The sequence below is a fragment of the Mytilus trossulus genome, chromosome 1 (assembly GCF_036588685.1).
Source record: "Mytilus trossulus isolate FHL-02 chromosome 1, PNRI_Mtr1.1.1.hap1, whole genome shotgun sequence".
NCBI lineage: Eukaryota > Metazoa > Mollusca > Bivalvia > Mytilida > Mytilidae > Mytilus > Mytilus trossulus.
Genome location: NC_086373.1, coordinates 64,291,042 through 64,310,195, shown reverse-complemented (window position 1 = coordinate 64,310,195; position 19,154 = coordinate 64,291,042). Strand labels below are relative to the sequence as shown.

General features: G+C 33.3%; 1 protein-coding gene across 1 annotated transcript; it reads left to right on the top strand.

Moving 5' to 3' along the window:
• The first annotated feature begins 11,598 nt into the window (after positions 1-11,598).
• On the top strand, positions 11,599-12,075 carry LOC134687402 (uncharacterized). The gene has a single exon (XM_063547706.1). The coding sequence runs from the start codon at positions 11,599-11,601 to the stop codon at positions 12,073-12,075; it is 477 nt and encodes a 158-aa protein (XP_063403776.1).
• Positions 12,076-19,154: the final 7,079 nt, after the last annotated feature.

The window sequence follows — 19,154 nt, the reverse complement described above, 5'->3', positions numbered from 1 at the left end:
ACTCCCAACTCCTAAGTTTTAAAATGCTGTAACTTTCTCAATAATGCTTGAAACTGTATAACAGTGGTAGTTATGGTTAGCTAACAGATTACTCTTTCAAATTAATTCAATGTTAGTATTATGCAACAATTATGTAAACATTTATAATGTTAACTGTGTCTAAAATATTTTTCACCAAATTTCCTCTTTTAATTGAAATTAGCTTCTGCATAGGTTTTCCTAAAGGGCTGATTTTATTATATGTTGTTCCTATGGCCATTATCTATAAAAAGGTGTATCAGATATCAGATAGCATGTATAGAATTTTTTTTACACATAATTAAACATTATCTTCTTTCATGTGGTTAGGATGTTATACTAATTAGAGATTTATGAGAGAATGGAATACCATAGGGACAATTTGAGACACCCTTTTGAAGCCCATGATGTGTTGATTAAGATTTCGTTAAAACTTTTTGTATAGTTAAAGAGATGATGGAGCTAAATTCATTCAAGTGAACTGACCAAGATTTAGGCACTAATTACATAATAATTGATTACATAATAATTGCATAATAAAAATATTGCATCCATTTAAAAGATTAATCTTTTATCTATTTATATATACCTCATTTATTAATTTTTATGCATTAATAAGAAAGTTACAGCATTTTAAAGGTTAGTGATTGGAAGTAAAAAAATCTTTGTATTGTGCTACCTTAAGGCAGTAGTCAACACTTTGGTGTTGACATGAATATCAATAAGTTGATCATTTTTATAAATTTCCTGTTTGTAAAACTTTGAATTTACGTTACCGTAAAACAAAGGATTTTCTTATCCCAGGCATAGATTACCTTAGCCTTATTTGGCAAATCTTTTTGAAATTTTGGATCCTCAATGCTCTTCAACTTTGTACTTGTTTGGCTTTATAATCATTTTTATATGAACGTCACTGATGAGTCTTATATAGACGAAACGAGCGTCTGGCGTACTAAATTAAAATCCTGGTACCTTTGATAACTATTTACACCACTTGGTCGATGCCACTGCTGGTGGACGTTTCGCTCCCGATGGTATCACCAGCGCAGTAATCAAATACCGAAATGAGTGTCAATTATTTCCTGTTTACAAAACTTACAATTAACCGAAAAACTAAGGATTTCCAATGCCAGGCATAGACTACCTTTGCCGTATTTGGCAAATTTTTTGGAATTTTGGATCCTCAATGGTCTTCAGTTTTGTACTTGTTTGGCTTTATCAATATTTTGATTTGAGCGTCACTGACGAGTCTTACGAAGACGAAACGCAGGTCTTGCGTACTAAATTAAAATTCTGGTACCTTTGATAACTATTTACACCACTGGGTCGATGCCACTGCTGGTGGACGTTTCGTCCTCGAGAGTATCACCATCGCAGTAGTGGACACACATATCAATAATGTGGTAATTTTTATAAATTATTTTTTTTACAAAACTTTGAACTAACTGAAAAACTAAGGATTTTCTTATCCCAGGCATAGATTACCTTAGCCGTATTTGGCAAAACGTTTTGGAATGTTGGATCCTCAATACTCTTCATCTTTGTACTTGTTTGGCTTTATGAATATTTTTATATAAGCGTCATTGATGAGTCTTATATATGTATTGAAACGCGCGTCTGCCGTTTTAAATTAAAATCATGGTACCTTTGATAACTTTTTCTACACCGTTGGGGACGAATCCTTAAATCCATGGCGTTTCAAAGTATAGAACAATAAGACAGACCATTCAGACAAATTTTGCATTTAAACAAATTCCTGAACTTTGCTTAAGTAGGTAACAATGAAAGTAAAATATTTTGGGTGAAGATTTCTGTTATTACATATTTCTGGACTGTATTGTTTTATGTATGGATTTTTTACTCTTTTTTCTATCTTTAAAAGTGCACATTTTAAAAGATATTTTTTTATGCTTTTTATATTAATTTGAATTTGTTTTATTTATGAGTATGCATATGAAACCAGGATTACCGGTACAAAGCTTACGTCTAGATGGATAATGTATCCCAAATTTTAGGGTGACATTGTTTGTAGAGTCAGCATATATATGGATATAGTTTTTATCAGTATCAAAATTACTTTTGCTTTCAATAAACCTACTTTGGTTAACGATATGGGGGAGGATTAAGATCTCCCTAAACATGTTTAACTCTGCCGCATTTCTGCGTCTGTCCCAAGTCAGGAGCCTCTGGCCTGTGTTTGTCTTGTATGATTTTTAATTTTATTCATTTATATATTTCGGAGTTTTGTATGCCTTCGAATTTCCCATAACTAGTGCACAGTGTTGAGGATCATCTCCGGGTACGAGATTTTTCGCTTGATAGAAAAACTTCTGGTGACATTATCTGTTTTCCGCTCTATGGTCGCGTTGTTGTCTCTTTGACAGTTTCCCGTTTCCATTCTCAATTTAATTGTTTTTTTTGTCCATAGATTTACGAGTTTTGAACAGCGGTATACTACTGATGCCTTTATTTATACAGTTGTAACATACACACAGTTCTATATCCTGTTGATACTTTAGTTTGGTATCACACTAGCCTTAAGAGAATGCAAGTACTTCAGATATGTACTTTTACAACTGTCAGGGTTAGCGTTCTCAAACCTGTTTATCACCGCAATACTCCGTCTGTGTCTGTCGAAAGTCCGGGTCCGTTGAATCAGTGTTTGCTCTGAATTACCAAATGGACACATTTGGAATATAAACAAGTTCCAAAGTAGGGCACATGCCTTGATATGAATTGTCCAAATACTTATAAAACTGCATACAAATATAAATTGATTTACAAATTGTGGTACCCTTAAACAAACTCAATTAAAAAATAAAAGACGACTAAGAAAGAAGGACCAAGACATAAGATGCGCCCTTACTAATACAGCTTATAACCACACCCCCTAGTAAAATGTACCTAAATAATACCAATATTGAATACAAATTATATTTACTGGTATAAGGATATGAGTGAATTTGAAAATAAATAAATCATAGTTCGTATTGATCATCAATCAATAATTAAATTTTGAATGTTATTCGCCTCTAATTGCCTGAGGCGTTTATCTCATATACATTTCGCCATGTTACCACCACGTGACGTCTTCAACGTTTTTCGTTATTTACTTTTTAAAAACGTAATTTGATTTAAATTATAAGGAATGGCTGCAATGTTTTTTTGGCTTTTCGAAATACCCTAAAAAATTTGGTGCACTTCTGTGCTGACATGAATTATCATTGATATAGCCATATTTATGAATTGACGGATTAAAAATTTCAAAAAATTTTTAATTTTTAAATACTAAGGCTTTCTACCTTTGAAATATATAACCTTACCATTATAATGGACAGAAATACCCCCCCCCCCCTCCTTTTTTTTTGTCTTTATACTTTTTTCGAGCGTCACTTATGAATTTTTTGTAGACGAAATACGCGACCGGCGTATATACAAATTTCAATCCTGCATGGTATCTGGGATGAGTTTGATTTGAATAACCCGCTACGCTGTTTATAAAGTGTTCACTATATTTTTTTGTTTCTACATAAAAAAAAAATTTCTATTTTGTTTTGTTTATCTCTTTGGTTTCCAAGTAATTGTCTGAATCAAAATCAATTCGATATATGAATCTACAGTAATGACAATGTATCTTTAAGTCATAAAACTGAAAGTTTCCTTTTCATTGTTCTAGCAACATTGGCAGAAAAAAATAACATAAACAATTTTGCGCATCTGATATTCAAATCTGTTTTTTTCTGTTTTCATTTGTCATATTTTATCTGCGATGCCAGCAATTGAAATACTGTATGACAAAATGTTTGATTTTTAGATGGAGAATTGAAGGATGAATGATGCTTTGTAAAAATTATTTGTATTGTGTTTGTATATAAACGATAAATAACGATTTATTTTCTTTGCATGCAGCTTTCCCTTTATTTGTCTTGTTCTTTGATCATTGTCCTTTAGTCTGAATGACTCTCTTTGTGGCTGGCTATTTTTGCATCTAAATTTCTGTTTTGTTTGCTTTGAACGTTTCTTATCGACGATGGTGGGTAAAAATGACGTGTTATATAGTATTATTTTCATTTTGCATACATTTCAGTTGTAAATAGATTTGACTTAATTTCTAGTTAATCGGGAAAATGTGTATAATTATATAGTGTTTCACACTGCCACACACACTTTAATTGTTGGTTCATTTAGATTTTGTAAGTCAATTGTGTTAACATATTTGCGATGTATGTTTGCACTATTTTTGCTGCTGGATCCCACTTATTGTCACATTAACAAATTATGTCTATTCGAGTTGATAACACAATTTGTTCAATTTAAAGAAACTTAAAACCACTGTCATACAAGCTCGAGGTTAATCCAACCATTCTCCTTAGATATTTTCTCTTTTAATAAATTTCTGTTCTACTCTATGTGTAATGTAAGATTACTATCTTAAAGGGAAATTCATCTTAATATGTTCGTCTCAACATAAAAAAACACAATCACAAATTTTTATATTTATACTCCTTCTAATAACGGAGAAAATCAAGTATTCTAATGCAATTAGTTTGTAACGATAATTTTCATTGGACGTTGACAAATAGTTTGAGGGATTAGATTCCACGTTCTACCAGTCCGTAACTAAGAGAGCCACCATTTTTAATTCCGATTTTTTTGGGGTATATATTTTCTCAAAAAATAAACAAGATTGTCACATTTTGAGCCTCAAAATCTTTTTTTTGTCTATATTGAAACCATTTTGAAGCGTACAAAAAGTAAAAAAACGTTTAGTATTCATGTTTGACATCCAGAGTATACATATGACGTCACATTGTTTAGTTTCGCGGACTTTTTCATTTATGGCATTTTTAATCCAAAATATTTATTAAATGAAATTTAATTTAATATGTGGCACTAGAATGGAGATAACTGTATTGTATTTTAAGCTTGGCATTCGTAAAACTTGATTTTACTGTCGCAAATATCCGTTTACCTATCTCCGCTCCGCGTCGCTAGGTAAACTCAATTTGCGACAGTAAAATCTACGTTTTACAAAGGCCAAGCTTAAAATACAATACAGTTATCTCCTAATTTGTAACTTTTTGCTTGACCTACGAGAGTGGGTTGTGACGTTTTAGGCCGATTTGTTGAATCCTGGGAAAAAATAAAATCTGTTAAAGTCTTAATTTCTATTCACAATACTTCGTAATTAAAAGCGCACATATGCTTGTTGGTCGCAGTTGATAACCACAATATCAAAATAAACATGCGTGAACCGTTTTGTATTATTGAATAAAACTTCCTATATAATTTTATAAATATAAATTTTTTCGAATTAATTTCAAAAATTATTGTTGGGATTATTTCATAAAATATCTGTTCAACATTTTTACTGATCTTGAACTGAAAACATTTTACGTTTTATGTACCGATATAACTTTGATAACCATTTCAATGAAAAATATGTGTATATTATTTTGTTAAGTCATTGCATATTTCTCGATTTGCGTAGAATTGGTTTGAACTTTACCTTGCAACAATTTAGCCTCAGGTGAATACTATACACAGCTGTGAATGTTGTCATTTCGAATGAATTAATAGAAAGGGTATAGCGAGTTTACTACACCGATGACAATAGAGAAACAAGAATTTAACTGTATAATTCAATAAATTTTTAATTTCGGAAGTGTATGCAACATAAAAATAAAACAATTTCCGATAACGTTCTATGCAGTTAGCATAAAAAAATATATATTAAGTTAAAAGAACCTTAAAAATTAAATGTTGCGTTTCCCAAATAAAAATTATTGCACATCTTCCGGATTTTTTTAAATCTGGCGGTTTTTAAATGCTAAGTATCGCAAATCTTTCGCAATTTTAAAGTGTTAAATTGAAAAAATTACAACAGTGCAACTGACACCACGATTTTTCTTCTTTTTAACATTTCGTTTTTACTTATATTATATTATATATAAATATACTAAATAAATAAATGATTTGGAAAATACATTGAAGGTATAAAAAGTCATGAGAATTCCGAATGCAATTAGGTTATATCCGGGCACTCTGGTTTTAAACCTTGGTTCCATCTGGGTTTTCTGGTTCAGAACCTTGGTTCTGTGGTTCGAAACCATGGTTACTGGTTCAACATCCGGGTTGTTTGGTTAGGGCAACCCGACTTCTTGGTTCCATCTGGGTTCTATTCTAGATCATTCTAATGTTCCCGTTGAAAATAACAGAAGATAACCGCAAGTCTCCGAATAAAAAGGTAAAGTAGGTCAAAGACGCTACAATTATTTTATAACATTGAACATTTAAGCATCGACGGGAAAGGAAGCTATAAGGTATTTATCATCTCATTTTAATTATTTTGATAAGGAAACTAGATAAAAGTACATCGAGCATCCTTTTATTTAATTCAGTCGTTTTGATTTCTTTTCCCCCTGTACGCATCATTATTTACGTAAATATGTCTAGACAGTGGCGGATCCAGAACTTTTCTCTAAGGGGGCCCGCTCCAATCATGCTTCAATGGTTCCCTATATAATCAACCAAATTTTTACCAACAAAAGGGGGAGGCTCCCCCTGAATTCACCTATGCTAGAAGTTTTAAAACCACCCAATGATAAAAGACATATACTTTAGTATGTGGAAAGTGATGATCAAGTTGGTAAGCTTTAATTAGTTGGAAAAAAAGTTATGAAATATAATAAAATGTATAATTATGTACAATAAATTTGTCAAATTTGATACTCATTTAGTCATTGTGAAGGGGATGCATATGATCATTTGGCCAAAAATAAAGAAATCAAAATTAAGATTGAATATTTTTATAATAAAATTGTGTGTAACATGTGTTAATGACAGTGCTAGTGGGATTTGTATCACCAGCAAAATAGTCAGAACTTCTGTGCTGGCGCCATGCTTTAAGGGCATTTACAATAGTCCGTCTGTCTCGAACTTCCATAAATACGGGTTCCGCTCTCCCAACTTTATATTAGTTTGCCTCAACAAAATACTACAAAACTTTAAAAGAAGCTGGTGCATGAGTGTCAATGAGAAGTCTCCACAAGAGATTAAAGGACACAGAAATTAATAATTATACAATGTAGCCTAGGTCACCACACGGTCTTCAACAAGGAGCAAGATTCATACCGCAAAGTCAGCTATTAAAGGCACCGACATGACAATGTAAAACAATTAAAACGAGAAAACAAACGGTCTAATCTATGTACAAAATATAAACGAAAAACAAGATAGGCACGTGCATATAAAATAAGGCGGGGTTAAACATGTTATCGGGATCCCAACCCTCCCCCTTATGTGGTATGAGTGCCAATGAGAACTCTCCACAAAAGACCAGATGACACAAACACTAACGACTATAGGTCATATGCAGCTTTCAACAATAAGCAGAGTCAATACTGCATAAAGTCAGCGTTTTTTATGTGTTACATACTTGTTTTTCGTTCATTTTTGTACACAATTTGTTCGTTTATTATCTCGTTTGAATATTGTATGTCATTTCAGTGCTAATTATCTCGTTTGAATATTGTATGTCATTTCAGTGCTAATAGCACTGAAATGACATACAATATTCAAACGAGATAATAAACGAACAAATTGTGTACAAAAATGAAATAGCACTGAAATGACATACAATATTCAAACGAGATAATAAACGAACAAATTGTGTACAAAAATGAACGAAAAACAAGTATGTAACACATAAAAAACGACCTTCATTGAATTACAGGCTCCTGACTTACCACAGGCACATAAATTGTACATACCGAATAAGGCGGGTTTGAACATGTTACGAACGTAAGCGGGATCCCTACCTCAACACAAAAATCAAATTTGAAATTTTCAAATTTCACTTTTACCGTTCAAGAGTTATCATGTCCCTTTAAAACGTAAGTGCTGACTCTTTCGTTTCCTTTCTCTTAAATAAGTCTGACTCAATAAAGTGTTAGGAACCTTATACGCGATTCACATTACCCCATAACACAGATCTATTAAGTTCGATATTGGGTCCCGATGGCGTCACTGTTCATGAGTTTTTATATGTAAAAAGTTGTGGTCTGAGTACCAATGATACAAATGTCAACCCCAGAACCTTGAGATACATGTAGGAAAACTGCTTAATCTATTGTTTCCGTTTTTTTACTTTAATTTGCCTCAACCAAATGTCTTGAAACTTATTCACAATGCGTATGGTCACAAAATGATCAAAATTACGCGAATCCTGCATCTATATGTGGATGTGTACTCCTTTTTTCACAAGCAGGGGCATCTGTGGTTAATAGACATATTCAACATTTATTTCAGTAATCAGCGTATTTACTTCCATTGAATTCTTCTTTAAATAGACTTAATTTGCACAATTTTTTTCAGGATCTCGATGCAGTTTGGTAACAGACAGTGATATTTCAAGTTACATGTGACCAACTTAAAAAGTGTTTCACTAGATTGAGCTCTCTGTCTTAGTGTACTTTAAAGGTTCTTAGCATTGAGTTCAATTTATTGATATGCGTATACCTTCTGTGTGAATTTTTAAGATCAGACTATCCATATCTACATGTCCATGAAATGAAATCTAAGGTAAAATGATTGAAACATTTTGCATTATCTATCACAACAGGCAGCACACGATTCCACTGAAGCAATGAATTTCCTTACTTGACATTCACGGAAATTAAAGGATTTAGTGTCATCTGAACCAAACATTCTTAAAAATTAAGAATGGAAATGTGGAATGTGTAAAAGAAACAGTTACCATGTCAAAAGAGCAGAAAACAGTCAAAGGCCACTAATGGGTCTTCAACAAAGCGAGAAAATCCCTCGCCCAAAGCGGGCTTCAGATGGCCCTTAACAGAATGTTTACTAGTTCAAACTCCAAATCATAAAATAAACTAACAATTAAAAACATACAAGACTAACAAAAACCAGAGACTCCTGACTTGACGTCAAGGTAATCATACCAAGAGACACATCCAATATGCAAAGGTCAAGAGTCAAAAAGTCATAGTCTGGTTAAGAGATCCTTGTAAAAAAAAAGAAGCGGATGTTGAGAAGGGTCATCGTGGTACACAAAACTAATAATATATCTATATATCTAAGAAGATGTGGTACGAGTGCCAATCAGACAGTTAATTCTCCATCTAATTCAAACAAAATATACAAGTTTTACATTGAGGGCAAAGGTCAAGCTCACATGAAGTTTATTGTGCCAATAGACTCATCATCTTAATATGACAATACATCTACATTCCACATATTCAGAAGCAAGGTCAATTGAAAATTATATTTTGAGGTCGAGGTAATATACCGAGGAACACACTGCAACATGATTACACACCCAACGTGCAAACATGTAGGCCAGAAGCCAACAGTCAAAGTCTGATCAAATGTTCCATGTAAAAAATACACACAGCAGTCTTGCACGAAAGCTTATTATGGTACACGTAACAATGTCTCATGTCATGACGCACTACACATGCAAAATATAGAAAACCTTGGGCAGAGACAGAAACACAAAATATATAACTAAACTCAATTGAATGGTACTTGTATTACAGGTCAATACAATTGCCTTTCAACAAAAATAAACTCTCGCAACAATGCAAAGTTAAACCGTCTTTCACTAAAGTTTGAGCAGAATTATTAGCAACGACTATCTTACCACTGTTAATTGAGAATCGAGTCGTGCAGTTATGTCAATAAATTAAAACGGTTGGGTTAAACAATGGAAATTAACACTGTATATTTATATAAACGATCAATCTTGTTAATCAGTAAATAAATTATTTGTGAAAAGAATTGATTTCATCAATGGATATACATTATAAATTTTATCTTATACATTACTTTGAGGATTTTTTTTGCATGTTTGTTTTACATGAATGATAATTGTGTGCATTGTTGAACAGGATAGCGATCAATTATTAAAATTATTAGTACAGTAGTTGTAATAAAAGGCATATCTTAGTAATGTATAACTGCTGTTGACGATTTTATAAAGAATATTTCGTCCAAACCTCGTAGTTCTTGAAACAATCTTTACTTGTATACTTGTAAGTTTTCTGACGTATAAGTGCCATTGAGGATGAGTTCCAGAGGTCCTCTCTACCAGAAAAAGCAGACTAGTAGCGTTTCGTTAATATGATTGTATGGACAGACGAGGCCAACCACTTATTTTTTTTACAGATAACCAGAATTACCATACAAACTTATGTTGTCAACACCATCACTGAGAGAAGAGTTCCCATCGTCGAATGTGGTACATGAAGGCTTTCAAGTCTGTACAAGTGACATGTCTGACTCTAAACAGTTTGTAAACGGACTTAACAGTAACCTATAGACATCGACAGCTAATTGTTCTTGATATTTGAAATTGTATATATATTTAACTTTTTAGAGTGATTATTTATCTTGTGTCTGACGAAAACTAAATGTCTGAATGTTATATCGTTCGTTTTGGTATAATGAGTGTTCTCTCAAAAAAGTATCACAAATTCATACCACGAAGAAGCTCTGAAGGTATATACTACTCCCATTTTGTTTGGGTGTTAGATATCGATGTTTACAGCAATATTTATTGAATAAAATGATGATGGTAGAAAGAAATATGAGCGTCATGTGGCAAATATTACATGATCTCAGACCATGCCGAGTTGTCTATCTGTATTCAAATGCAACCATATTGAGTAGCTAGTATTACAGGGTTCTTATGTCGTTTTACTTTAAGATGTATGAAAGGTTCTCTCTCTCTATATATATACATTGTTGGGTTGATGTTAAGACTAGTTGTATATATACCTTTACTATAGATAATTTAGCTGATCTGTAACAATAACATCTTCATGCCTTATATATCATGTACTGTAGTACGCCGCTAGATTAAAACTGACGTGGAAAGGTAACATATGGCCACCGACGGCTCTTTTTTTGAGAGCCCAGGTGGTCGTGTGGTCTAGCGGGACGGCTGCAGTGCAGGCGATTTGGTGTCACGATATCACAGTAGCATGGGTTCGAATCCCGGCGAGGGAAGAACCAAAAATTTGCGAAAGCAAATTTACAGATCTAACATTGTTGGGTTGATGTTTAGACGAGTTGTATATATATATATAAAACTATCTCAGTCTAAAGATTTGCACAACGGTACTGATATACGGTGTTATTAAACGAAAATGTTGTTATAAAATCGTGTTGACAAATATTTCGGCTCAACAAATGGCCTTCTTCTTGTGTCACAAGTTTTAAAAATATATATATATATATTGATACATAATGTAAAATGTGTGAAAATAGATCAGTAGTAATACAGGTAAGTTTTGGTAGATTGATTTTAATCCTGAATATCATATTTTAAACAAAACACTATAAATCAATATACGTGACTGTGTATATTAACAATAAAAATAAGTGAAAAACAAAACTGTTAGTATTTCTTATTGATGCCGTTTGGGTGATGTACATTAAGTTCCTTTATCCAAAAGCTTTCCCGAACCTGTCGCTGTGCATCACTCCAGTAAATGTTCTGTTCAATTACTAGAATTTTCATGCGGTTAAAGTCATCAAGTTTGTGATCTTAGAAAAATGCAGGCCTTAAACCCACTCCCCTCCGACACGACTCTTGTTTCCATGGATGTTATCTCCCTCTACACTAATATTCCACATGACGATGGCATCGATGCATGCAAAGAAGTTTGGAATTCCAGACCAGTGAAATATCCACCTACTGAATGTCTGGTCAAAATTCTCACGCTGGTACTTAAGAAAAACAACTTCACTTTTGATGGAGATCATTATTTGCAAGTAAATGGAACTGCCATGGGCACCAAAATGGCTCCGTCATATGCCAACATATTTATGGGCAAATTAAAGAAACAACTCCTTGAAACTTCCATCGAAAAACCGCTTTCCTGGTTTAGATTTATAGATGATGTGGATATGAAATGGAATAAAAGCGACGAGGATTTAGACACTTTTATCACTCATGCCAACAACATACATCCAAGTATCAAATTTACTCATGAGAAGTCTAAACCCAAAATCGCCTTCCTCGATACTTAAAGTTCGCTCACAGAGGGCATCATACCTACAGATTTATATTCTAAGCCTACTGACACTCATCAATATTTGTCCCCTAAAAGTTGCCATCCTGCTCATCTTACCAAGAGCATTCCATACAGTCAGGCACTTAGAGTCAAGCGAATATGCTCCAACACAGAAACAACTAAAAGACAACTGCGTAAACTTGAAACTCGCTTGGAGAAAAGGGGCTACAAACACAGAAATATAAAAAAAAAGCTTTCAGAAAGCGGAGTCAATTCCGAGGAGTGAACTATTGGAATACAAAGTTAAAAATAAAAATAAAAAGGCTCCATGTGTTCTTACTTATCACCCATCTCTCAAAAACAGCTTTGGTGTCATTCGTGAGCATTGGAAATCAGTTGAAAAGAATTCCAAACTGTCCAAGATTTTCCCTGAGCCTCCAATGATAGCTTTTAGGCAACCTAGTAGTCTGCGGAACCTACTAGTGCGGGCTGAAGTGTCTGATAATAGAAGTACTCCTGGAGAATGTCGTTCGTGTGGAGAAAAACGCTGCAAATGCTGTTTACAGATGCAGCATTCGTCAACATTTCACAGTAAGGCAACCGAAAATAACTATAAGATATTTTGCAATATCACCTGCAAAAGTATGAATGTTATTTACATACTAGAATGTTCGGTTTGTGGCCTCCAATATGTTGGTGAGTCAAAGCAGCCTTTCCACAAACGCCTCAATGGCAATAGGAGTGATATCTCTAAGAAGCCACTTCTTCCAGTCTCTCAGCACTTCAGACAGTCGGATCACAAACTTGATGACTTTAACCGCATGAAAATTCTAGTAATTGAACAGAACATTCACTGGAGTGATGCACAGCGATAGGTTCGGGAAAGCTTTTGGATAAATGAACTTAATGTACATCACCCAAACGGCATCAATAAGAAATACTAACAGTTTCGTTTTTCACTTTTTTTTATTGTTAATATACACAGTCACGTATATTGATTTATAGTGTTTTGTTTAAATTATGATATTCAGGATTAAAATCAATCGACTAAAACTTACCTGTATTATTACTGATCTATTTTCACACCTTATACATTATGTAATTGTATTGTTAAAACTTGTGACACATTTGTTGAGCCGAAATATTTGTCAACACGATTTTATAACAACATTTTCGATTAATAACACCTTATAAATAAATTTGGTGTTATTACTGTCTTCTGATTGGTTAAAATTATTAGTATTATTTTCAATGTTGTCAATTTTGATGGCGACACGCCCACTCTGACGTTGATTATTCATACGCCAACATGTGTGTACGCTTGTTATTGTTAATATAAATAATATAAAAAGTTCTTTGAGCCTTATTTTTGATAGAAATTTATTTATAATGAATGGCAATGATTCATTTTGATTTTATTGAACCATAAAACTAATTTTTGACTCTTCACATTTTACATAATCCGCTTCGCGGATTATTCAATGTGAAGAGTCAAAAATTAGTTTTATGGTTCAATAAAATCAAAATAAATAATAGCCATTCATTAAATATCAGTACCGTTGTGCAAATCTTTAGACTGATATAATATTTTCCTTATCTGCATAGTATCGCCTATTCTAGACGATCCGGTACATAGTAAATTTGCTGGTTGTTCCTTTTTATAGACTTTAATATAGAGTCTATAAGAATCTACCAACCAATAAACTTAATAGATATTGGATCATCAAAATTGACAATACTACACAAACAGGAACCATTATATGAGTATGAAAGATTGTGTAACAATACCGGTAAATAGATTGGAAACAAAACACTAAAAAATAAATAAATTTGGTGTATTTACTGTCTTCTGATTGGTTAAAAGAATTAGCTTTATTTTCAATGTTATCAATTTTTATGGAGACACGCCCACTCCAACGTTATGTATTCATACGCAAACATCTGTGTACGTTGTTATTCGTATTTTAACATATATCTTTGAGCCTTATTTATGATAGAAATTTATTTATAATGAATGGCAATAATTTATTTTGAATTTATTGAACCATAAAATTAATTTTTGACTCTTCACATTTAACATAATCCGCTTCGCGGATTATTCAATGTGAAGAGTCAAAAATTAATTTTATGGTTCAATAAATTCAAAATAAATAACAGCCATTCATTAAGTGTTGAATATCATCGCACAAAGATTGAAAAACGGAACAGATGATGTAAATTATACAATAATTGCAAATATTTCGGCTCAACAAATGGAATTCTTCGGTGTCGAAAATTTTATCAATACTGATATATAATGTATAAGGTGTAAACATAGATCAGTAATAATACAGGTAAGTTTTGGTTGATTAATTTTAATCCAAAATCCTGAATAACATAATATATACACTAGACTGTAAATTAAATTATTTTTTTCTATTGCTTCCATATGGATGGAGGACACTCAGTGTTTTTATCCAAAACTTCTTCTGATTCTCTCTTTGCCTATTTTGACATGTACAATCCTGTTCGATCACAAGGATCTTCATGTGATTAAAATCTTTCAGATTGTGATCTGGTAACCTGAAGTGTTGGCTGACAGGAATATACGTTTTTTTTGTGAGGTCACTCCTGTAACAATTAAGGCGTTTGTGTAATGGCTGCAAAGATTCACCAACATATTGGAGACCACATCTAGGACACTCAAGAACGTAAATCACGTTTGAACTTTTGCAGTAGACATTGCAGAAGATCTTGTATGTCTTTTGTGTGGTCTTACTGTGAAATGTTGATAAATGCTGCAATTGGTTGCAACATTTGCAGCGCTTATACCCACAAGGCTGGCAATTACCTACTGTATGTTTAGGTTTGGAAAGGTCAGCACGGACAAGTATATTCCTCAGGCAGATTCGCCTTATTCTGAGAGCTTGACTGTATGGAATGCTCTTCGTGCAGTGTGGATGATTGCAACTTTCAGGCGACAAGTATTAATGCGTATCTGTTTAGAGTATATATCTGTGTTTATTATACCTACAGAGAGGGTACTAGATGTATCAAGGAAGTTTATTGTGGAATTAGATGTTTCATGGGTGAATTTGATGGTAGGGTGTTGATTGTTAGCATTTGTAATAAAAGTTTGTAATTCTTGGTCTCACCAGCCCAGTAGCCAGTACTTCGGTACTGGCATGAAACTACGGATTTTTTGTGTTATTAAAATTTGCTGTTACAAAATATTAGAAATTATTAGAAATTATATAAGGAATGTATCTCCCTCATGCAAAGCTCTGATTCCTTTCACGTATTTGACTATACTTTTTGGACCTTTTGGATTATAGCTCGTCATCTTTTATATAAGCTTTGGATTTCAAATATTTTGGCCACGAGCATCACTGAAGAGACATGTATTGTCGAAATGCGCATCTGGTGCAAGAAAATTGGTACCGTTAATTTTATTACTACCACTGGGTCGATGCCTCTGCTGGTGGACTATTAGTCCCCGAGGGAATCACTTGCCCAGTAGCCAGTACTTCGGTACTGGCATGAAAATACGGATTTTTTGTGTTATTAAAATTTGCTGTTACAAAATGTTAGAAATTATTATAAATTAAGGAATGTATCTCCCTCATGAAAAGCTCTGATTCCTTTCACGGATTTGGCTATACTTTTTGGACCTTTTAGATTATAGCTCTTCATATTTTATATACGCTCTGGATTTCAAATATTTTGGCCACGAGCATCACTGAAGAGACATGTATTGTCGAAATGCGCATCTGGTGCAAGAAAATTGGTACCATTAATTTTATTGTCCCATTTCATGTCAACGTCATCAATTAATCGATACCAGGAAAGCGGTTTTTCGATAGAGCACTCCAGCAGTTGCTTTTCAACTTTACCCATGAATATATTGGCATAAGATGGAGCCATTTTTGTACCCATAGCAGTGCCATTTGTCTGTAAATAGTGTTCTCCTTTGAATGTGAAGTTGTTCTTTTTTAAGACCATAGTAAGCATTTCTATTAAGCAATCAGTATATATATATCGCATGTAACAATCAACAAACGCAATAACTAAACGGGTATGAAGATTTATTTGATACAGTTCACACAATCATTAATAAAGAAACAAAGCAACACTACGATATAACAAATGGAAAACTTAATTATTTTTAAGTAATAACCATGCCGCTATGTAGACATAAAGTAAGTGCACGTGAATATCAACTAGTAACACGATGTCAAAGATGTTCAATGACAAATTCACGTGTCATCCTAATCCTTATAAAGATATAAGGGACATAAGACAACAAAATAACGGACAGACATAGAAGGGATTCTCAGCTTATCTGCAAGTGACTATTAGTATTGCATTACTGTATATCTTCATCTTTGTCAATCGACAAAAGCTTTTTGCATGAAATGTTTTTGTTACAAAAAGGCTCCGTAATTATGACAAAACATTTTCTATTTCTCAAAAATTTCAAAGATCATGTTTATGATTTTTTTAAACTTATTATCAGACAAAAATATGTGGTTCAATAAATGTTACCTATGCACACCGGGTATATCAATAAGGAGACCATGCATGAACCTGTATTGTTAAATTGTGTCATACGAATTTTAGTCCACAGGATGTCACTGGAATACACAGGGACATGTATCGAATATACGTCCTTAGAATACCTAGCTGAATTTGCCACTCTGACATTACACCTAACAATAATATTGACATATATTTTGTCAATTCGGGAGGAAGCCAAAATATGTATTTAATAAGATAACGAAATAAAATTTAAAAAGGAAACAAAACCTATACATTTTTCAACGAATATATCAGATAGGGTCACACTTTTTACTGTAAAGTGTCTTTACAAATGACCGTTCTGAATTGATTCCATATATCATTCAAAGATTAGTTAAAAAAAACACTCTTTTAATAAAGAAATTGAAATGTCCGATATTTCGATATTTACCTTTCTATTACCTAGCAGTGAAAATATTATATTACAGTATATTACTGTATATCATCATAGAAATTTTGTCCAAGCTAAAGCTTTTCCTAGCATCGCTCCTTGTCAATAGCCGTTGGATAACATAATTAAAAAAAATGTTATTTATAATAGTATTACTTTATTAATTTGAAACATTACCTTGGTTATATACGGAAATATTCTTGATATAAATCAATGTACTTTAAATAAAAGAGGCATACTAATAAATCTTTCGTATATTATTGATTGTTACAAGAACACTGCATTAATTTTGTCTTTCTTATAATTGAAACTTTTCTTCCTCATCAAATCTATATATTTGTTTATCAACGAGATCTTATCATATAAGGATTATCCCCAAGGGTGACTGGGGTATAGAAATATGGTCACATGGTCTTCTCCCGACCGGCAGTAAAACGCTTGCCGAGGTGAGGCGTCCGTTTGGCTGTGCGGGATGTATCAAGTTCGCAGTCAAGTCCGGTCAGAAGATGGACGTTAAATCCGATGCCTCGTGTACAGAGTGTGCCACGCTCCTTGCACGTTAAGAACCCTTGCAACAACTCTTTGAGGGGTCCTTATGTGGCCTGTTGCAAGGCAAAATTTCTGTCTCTATCCAAGATACCCTTATTTTCCAGTGGCAGTCCAAATTTCCCCGACCATCATCCTCTTATTATAACAACCTACTATTGTATTTACTGTGAACTTGTTCTCGTCCTGAATATGCATGAAAGATTTGCCACTGGACGTTAAGCATCCAACAATCAATCAATCATATAAGGATTTGATACTATAGCTATCAGCACTGCTAGGTTGTTTTGTTTTAAAAGGAATATAATTACAAAACTCCCTCGAAAAAAGGTTGTTCTAAATGGTCGTCACACATCAACTTAAGCTTGCTATAGATGAAACTTTTTGCTATTACTTTAAGACTGCACAACCATGCATTGCATGTCTTTCTTGTGTTGTGGGATCGGTAAAAAACTATGTACACTTTTGTCACAACCTTGTTTGACAGAACAACCCTACATTTAGCAAGACATTTTAACACTGTATGACGTCTACGGCAATACCGGATGATTGATGATAACGCACGGTCGGTAATCCCCGAACATTTTATATCGGACATGCCAACAAGATGGCGATTTCCAAGAACTGATAATTAATTTCAAAAATCGATTTTGATCTCTTTGCATACAGAATTAAGCTTTTTTATTGATGAACATGTGGTTTATTAGGCTTCAAGAACAAAATATCAATTTTTCATTTTTTGCGGAGTTTTCCTTTAATGACTGATATCCATCCCTGAATATCTTATGACATCGACTTGATTGTCCTTGGAAACTTTCACAGGTCACGTTATATTCATTATATAAAAAGGAGATTTGATAAGATTGCCAATTACACAACTCTTCACAAGAGACACATAAACATACTGAGGGTCAACGTACGATTGTTTTAGCAATGAAGTCCATACCGCATAATCAGCCATTAAAGGTCCCAAAAATGGTCGTCCCGTCCCAAGCTTTCGTTTTTGTCTAGTGAATTCTTTGGAACAAAAAATAAACATTATTCACTAAATAAAATTTATTACCAAATTACAATAATTCTTATATTTGAAAAAAATAATCATAAAACATACTGAACTCTAAGGAAAATTTAAATCGGAAAGTCAAATGATAAAACACATCAAACGAATGGACAAACAACTGACATATTCCTGACTTGGTACATGCATTTTCAAATAAAACACAGTAGCAAATAAAAATATTCCAAACTTTGAAAAATTATGTTTTTGTGTCTGTTGTTTTCCATTGTATTGATTTTCACTTACGACTCTGTACACGACTTGTATTTATATTAGCAATAGCAACAAAGAACCCTTGCAGCCCACAAAGAATGGTAAACAAGAAATCTAACCACTGCATCTCGTAGATTGCAGATATGATCCCGGTGGTCCAAAAAACTCCAGACAGGGCAACAAGTCTTAGATAAATCTGCGCATCTTTGTATAAATTCAGTTTACGTACTAGTTTCAACTCCAATCGAGCCCTACAAATGTAGGAAATAATGTATGTTAGACAAACAAAATCTATCCCCACTGACAAAACCACGGGTCCCGAAAACAAAAC